General features: G+C 55.0%; 1 protein-coding gene across 1 annotated transcript; it reads left to right on the top strand.

Annotated features, from left to right (window-relative positions):
• Positions 1-279: 279 nt before the first annotated feature.
• Positions 280-882, top strand: LOC136938801 (uncharacterized; the record flags this gene model as incomplete). Its single annotated transcript, XM_067231750.1, has 1 exon — positions 280-882. A coding segment is annotated over one exon (603 nt), but the record flags the coding sequence as incomplete, so codon positions are not given.
• Between the last annotated feature and the right edge of the window lie 5,729 nt (positions 883-6,611).

Here is a 6,611-nt window from a genome sequence, read left to right as displayed (position 1 = left end):
CGTCTCCCTCCCCCTGCACACACACACCTCACACACACCACACACACACACCTCACACTGACTGGTGTTCAGCATCCACACCTTTCCATTTGTATTATATTGGTGTGTTTTTTTTAACCGTTGTCAGAGTACGTTAAAGCGCTTTGTGTTCTCCAGTTGAGAGCAGTTAGTGTCTCTTTCCATCTGCTCCTTTCTGGGTCCTGTTCTTTCACTCAGTCCTTACACGATCTGATGTGTTAAGTCAACACACTTTGGACATTTCGGTGTCTGTGCTTTTAGAAGCCCCTTCCAGCCCCTTCCAGCCCCCCTTCCAACCCCCTATCAGCCCTGCCAGCCCCTTTCAGCCCCATCCAGCCCCCTATCAGCCCTACCAGCCCCCTGCCAGCCCCTACCAGCCCCCTGCCAGCCCCTACCAGCCCCTTCCAGCCCCATCCAGCCCCCTATCAGCCCTACCAGCCCCCTGCCAGCCCCTACCAGCCCCCTTCCAACCCCCTATCAGCCCTGCCAGCCCCTTCCAGCCCCATCCAGGCCCCCTATCAGCCCTACCAGCCCCCTGCCAGCCCCTACCAGCCCCCTGCCAGCCCCTACCAGCCCCTACCAGCCCCTTCCAGCCCCTTCCAGCCCCTTCCAGCCCCTACCAGCCCCCTTCCAGCCCCTACCAGCCCCTTCCAGCCCCTGCCAGCCCCTTCCAGCCCCTTCCAGCCCCTGCCAGCCCCTTCCAGCCAGCCCCTTCCAGCCCCTACCAGCCCCTTCCAGCCCCTTCCAGCCCCTTCCAGCCCCTGCCAGCCCCTTCCAGCCAGCCCCTTCCAGCCAGCCCCCGGACAGAGCCCGTTAGGAGGATCAGGAGCTCACACACTCCGCTTCCACCAGGAGGCGTCCTGAGTGTCCCTCACCAGACCCTCCCCCTGCCTCTGGGTCACGCTGGGATCTAGCTCTGATTGGTTGCTCCGCAGCATCATGGCGCCAGGGCAGACAGAATCGAGTCGAGCGCAACCTAATCAAGATATCATTGGAAGGACAATACCTCGTTATGCTTATCACAGACGAGCTGAACACAGAATCTCAATCAGACCTCAGATTACCTATTTGCATTCTTATCTTAATTTTTTTTATGACACCCACACACACACACACACACACACACACACCCACACTCACACACACACACACACCCACAGGGGTTGAGAAGGAGGATGTGTGTGTTTCTTCCTCCACTGGGCCTCAGTAGAGGTGCTCATCCATTGTTGTCTTGGCTGCTTCCTGTTCCTGTCCTTGTCCCCTGGGGACGCTTCTTCCAGGCGCACGGCAAACCGCAGCTTCCTGTTTGGTGACGTCCTTCCTGCATATCCACCTTTGTGTTTCCAAGCCCAGTGGGACATGAAGAAGAAAAAGAGGGAATAATGGCCGCCGTTGTGTTTGATCTCTTGTCTCCTGCTGCTTCATCACACAAGAAGGTGACGCAACAGGAAAGCTTGTTGTTTTCCCGTGCTCCTGCCTCGCAGTAGCCTGGCTAACCCTGCCAGTCTGCCACACACACACACACACACACTCACAACCAGAGGATCGCTTGTCTGACATTTTCACCCTGGTGTGTCAGGCTTGCATCAGAGGTTATCCTCTCCTCTGCGTTTTCCTCGGACCACTCTGGGATCATTAGCGAAGACAAAGTGCTTAGATGCAGGGAGAGATAAGCTGAGTCCCTGGGATGAATGTGCTGCGTTAGCAGAGTCGCTAGCTGAGAGAGGCAGGAGGGCAGTGATGGGGTAGTGTTAGCAGAGGCGCTAGCTGAGAGAGGCAGGAGGGCAGTGATGGGGTAGTGTTAGCAGAGGCACTAGCTGAGAGAGGCAGGAGTGCAGTGATAGGGTAGTGTTAGCAGAGGCGCTAGCTGAGAGAGGCAGGAGGGCAGTGATGGGGTAGTGTTAGCAGAGGCGCTAGCTGAGAGAGGCAGGAGGGCAGTGATGGGGTAGTGTTAGCAGAGGCGCTAGCTGAGAGAGGCAGGAGGGCAGTGATGGGGCTAGCGTTAGCTTTAACGGAGACAGGGCTGCACTAATGGTCACGTTAGAGGCAGCATTGATCGAGTCGGTGACTCGCAGGCCTCTGGATCGCCGACTCCCCTTAGTCTTCCACGCCGCTGATGAGATTGTTAAGACAACCTCCGAGGATCCTGCTTTGTGTGTGTGTGTGTGTGTGTGTGCGTGTGCGTGTGTGTGTGTGTGTGTGCGTGTGAGTGTGTGTGTGTGTGTGTGTGGTGCGTGCGTGTGTGTGGGTGTGTGTGTGCGTGCGTGTGTGTGTGTGTGTGCGTGTGGGGCGACATGAGGATTTGTGCTTCCACTCCTTTGCACCTCTGCTCTCCTTGTGTGTGTGTGTGAGAGAGTGTGTGTGTTGTGTGTGTGTGAGAGAGTGTTTGAGGGAGTGTGTGTGTGTCCTGCATGCAGGTGATTTATCTAAGTCAGTGTTAGCCTGGCTGCCCACCACAGATGAATCCTAATGCAGGCTAGTCCCTAGTCTGAAAAGACTTGCTGTTCAGAGAAAACAAGGGAGGAGGAGAGGGAGGGAGGGAGGGGGAGAGGGAGGGAGGGAGGGAGGGAGGGAGGGAGGGAGGGACGGAAGGAGGGGGAGCCACTCCAGCCATGCTAACTCTTAACTAAGACATGATAATGGATATCTCCACCGATCTATAACACATCACAGTGACCTGAGGCCCCATCCAGTGGGTTAGAATCGGGGACCCAGCTCCTCTTCAGTCAAGCTGCGTGAGGGCTGCAGGCATGATGCAAGGCTGTGATGCTGGTTGCATGATCTCCGAGTAATCGCTGCAGCTTTCAAGCTCTTTGGCGTGGAGAGGTTTCTGCGTGTTTGGGGGGAGGGCGCTCCTTGTAAGCCTCTGGACACCATTTAGAATGGATGATTCCAGCTTTACTTAGATTGCGTGGGTTTCAAAAACCACAGTCACTTTCTCACAAGATCAAGCCTATGATTGTGTGTGTGTTTGTGTATGTGTTAGAGAGAGAGTGCAGGCAGAGGCATGCTGAAAAATGAGACTGGTCAAAACGACCTTGCACTGAGGATCTGGAAGTCACCTCTGAGCCAGTTGACAACAGCTCTCCAGAAAAGATCAGGAGGTGGGAACTAAACTTCAGTTTCTCTCTCTCTCTTCCAACAGCTCAAGTCAATAGTTGTTTGTTTCACGGTTACCACTGGCACACATTTGAACAGTTCCTGATTATGAAACAATGAAACAGGAAATACCACCTCTGTTTCCTCTCACAGTCCAGTGTGTGGAAGTCACCAGCTAGTGCCCATTGTCCTGCCAGTGGAGCGCTGCTAATCAGCATCACGTCCCCCCAGGCCTGGGGCCCAGGGCTGGGGCCCAGGGCAGGGCTGGGGCCCAGGGCTGGGCTGGGGCCCAGGGCAGGGCTGGGGCCCAGGGCTGGGCTGGGGGCCCAGGGCAGGGATGGGGTCCAGGGCTGGGGCCCAGGGCAGGGCTGGGGCCCAGGGCTGGGCTGGGGCCCAGGGCAGGGCTGGGGCCCAGGGCTGGCCTGGTGTCCCCCGTGTCCACAGCGCTCAAGTGTTTGTCAATACACACGCTGTTTATATTTAGAAGCAGCTCTCAGCCCCTGGTTCACCACCCTCTGCTGTGAGTTCAACGCTACCCGCCTACGATTCCCAAAGTGCTGTTTACATGTCTGTGAGTTGGAAGCTGGCCTGGTGGGTTTGTGATGCGTATAAAGGCTCTGGCTGCTAAAAGAATCAAATATTGTTTTCTGCTCTTGACAAATACACACTGAGACAGAAACATGACCTAGACCCTTCTTATCCGCTGTGTCGGCCAACCTCTCGCTGTCTCTCTCTCTTTCATCTGCACACGCACACACACACACATATATGCAAACACGCAAATACACAAAAAGGCACTTCTGCCACACACACGCAGGTTGAGGGGAACTGCATATCTACAGCGTATCAGCCTTTTATTAGTAATCTGAATGCATGTCATCATTCATAAGTCATAAGATCATCACTTCCTCTGTACTCCCCATACACTCGCTCACGATGAGGGGGAGAGGCAGAGAGGGGGTGATGGGAGAGACAGAGAGGGGGTGATGGGAGAGACAGAGAGGGGGTGATGGGAGAGACAGAGAGGGGGTGATGGGAGAGACAGAGAGAGGGTGATGGGAGAGACAGAGAGGGGGTGATGGGAGAGGCAGAGAGGGGGTGATGGGAGAGACAGAGAGGGGGTGATGGGAGAGACAGAGAGGTGGTGATGGGAGAGGCAGAGAGGGGGTGATGGGAGAGGCAGAGAGGGGGTGATGGGAGAGGCAGAGAGGGGGTGATGGGAGAGACAGAGAGGTGGTGATTGGAGAGGCAGAGAGGGGGTGATGGGAGAGGCAGAGAGGGGGTGATGGGAGAGGCAGAGAGGGGTTGATGGGAGAGGCAGAGAGGTGGTGTTTTGTAGGCCATCGTGGTTAGTTAAAGAAATGAAAGCGAGCTGGATGTGAACAGACTTCTCTGTGTTTGACCAGGGTGTTTCCATCTCCTATTGAACCCAGTCTTATCAATAATGTAGGTTTGGAAGACGCCTGCTCTGTTCGTTATAGAAACACAAGCAGAGAGAGAGAGAAGCTCTGACTGTCTGCATCAGGTGTCTCGGTTCCTGTTGTGTCGTCTCTGTTTGGGAAACAACGTGAGCACCGCTCCAAGAGGAGCCCTGGCCAGAGCTGCCGCTGTTCTACCAAGCCCAGAGACATTCCTGTGTGTCCCCGCTCACATCAAACACACCACGTTCTCCTAGCAAGGAACGTCACCTGGAGCCGCCGGGATGATGACAGTTACGGTTCCGTATCTCAAAGAGATAGAACGTGTTTTTGTTTGCATTTCCAGAACTACGTCACACTCTGCATCCTCGTTGGCAGGACTGCTGTTGTTTAGGACTCTCTCCAATTCACACATTCTCTGGTGCGCCACTTACAAACTAAGACACACACGGGATCGAAAATAGAATAATTTTTTTTTCTTGTTTTTTTGTCTCACACAAGCACATTGACTTCCGAAAAAAGACTGCATTCCCACGCAAACATCTGGTCACACAACGTGAGTCTCCACGCTCTGATAGCAGCCCTGTCATTAGCGGACGAGGCCCGTGGATGACTTACTGTGGTTTGGGCTCCAGATCCAGTCAACCGTGCTGTAAACATGGTGCGCGGGCCAACCCTTCACCACAAACACTCACCAAGAAAAACAAAATATTGAGAAAGGCTTTTATTTGTTTGTTCGTTAGCTAATGGTACGGTATTCAAAACAAGTCGCCGTTTAGCCTGACGCCTGGATGGAATTGCAGAACCCATGACACCGCCCATCTTCTCAGGGAGGGCGGAGGGAGGTGACCCAGGGAGACTCACCCAGATGGAGAGAGAAGAGGCAGCTGTACCCTGGAAAGAGAGGCAGGGTAGGGGCAGAATGTGACCAGGCACAGCAGCGGAGGAGGAGAGGAGGAGGAGAGGAGGAGAGGAGAAGGAGGAGAGGAGGAACAGGAGGAGAAGAGGAACAGGAGGAGAGGAGGAGAGGATGGGGGAGGGGGAAGGCTAATGCGGTGTGATATATTCATCATGCAGAGGTGTAATTGAGAGGCAGAGAAGGACTGGAGCGCCAAGCTGTCCTCAATCAATGTCTCATTCAGTCCCTTTGTGTAAACACTCGCCGTCGTTTGGCGGGAATATTAATGAGTTAAAGACTGTCAGTGTGTGTGTGTATAGACATGCTGATGCAGGTAGGACAGGACGTGTGTGTGTGTTTGCTAGCTTGGACTGAGTCATCCTGTCAGTAGAGGTATAAGGCTGCATTGTCAGAGAGCAGAAAAGAGTGACAGAAAGAGAGGAGGAGAGAGAGAGAGGGAAGGAAGGAGAGAAAGACAACATCAGTCTGGAGTTTCTGTGAACTTGTCAGGAGAGGTGCTGCTGGAGAGCCCGTCGTCTCTCCCTGCTCAGAGAGCCTCAGATGTGGTCAGCAGAGCTGAGTCAGGTGTCTCTGCTGAAGGAGTTACCTCCAGGAGCAGCTCAACCGTGCCTCAACCGGCCCTGCCTCAACCGGCCCTGCCTCAAGCCGGCCTGCCTCAACGGCCCTGCCTCAACCGGCCCTGCCTGCTGTCAGGGGAAAACACACATGACTGAGCACCAATCATCCAATGGACACCATCAATCCCATCAATACGATGGTCACTCATGACACACAGACACACACGCCTGCCTGTCCTCTCTGCGTCCTACACCACCCCCCCTGTCTGCATGGCCTTAACCCACATAGCCATCCTCTCTGATATTGCTGGTAAACAAGGCCTGCTGTCGCTAACACGCTCTGGGATTTCTGACCATGTCTATGACTAGTCAATGTCTATGAACATGTCTATGAACATGTCTATGAACATGTCTATGAACATGACCCCCTAGGCAGGGGCCAGGCAGGGGGCCAGGGCAGGGGCCAGGCAGGCCGGCAGGCAGGGCAGGGGCCAGGCAGGGGTCAGGCAGGGGCCTTGGGACTCCAGAGGGGAGAGCTGAAGGTGGGGGGACTGGGGGTGGAGGCTGGGGTGGAGGCTGGGATGGAGGCTGGGGTGGAGG

This window comes from Osmerus mordax (genome assembly GCF_038355195.1).
Source record: "Osmerus mordax isolate fOsmMor3 chromosome 12 unlocalized genomic scaffold, fOsmMor3.pri SUPER_12_unloc_3, whole genome shotgun sequence".
Classification (NCBI taxonomy): domain Eukaryota; kingdom Metazoa; phylum Chordata; class Actinopteri; order Osmeriformes; family Osmeridae; genus Osmerus; species Osmerus mordax.
The sequence above is the reverse complement of the archived record's forward strand: the minus strand, read 5'-3'. Positions and strand labels throughout refer to the sequence as shown.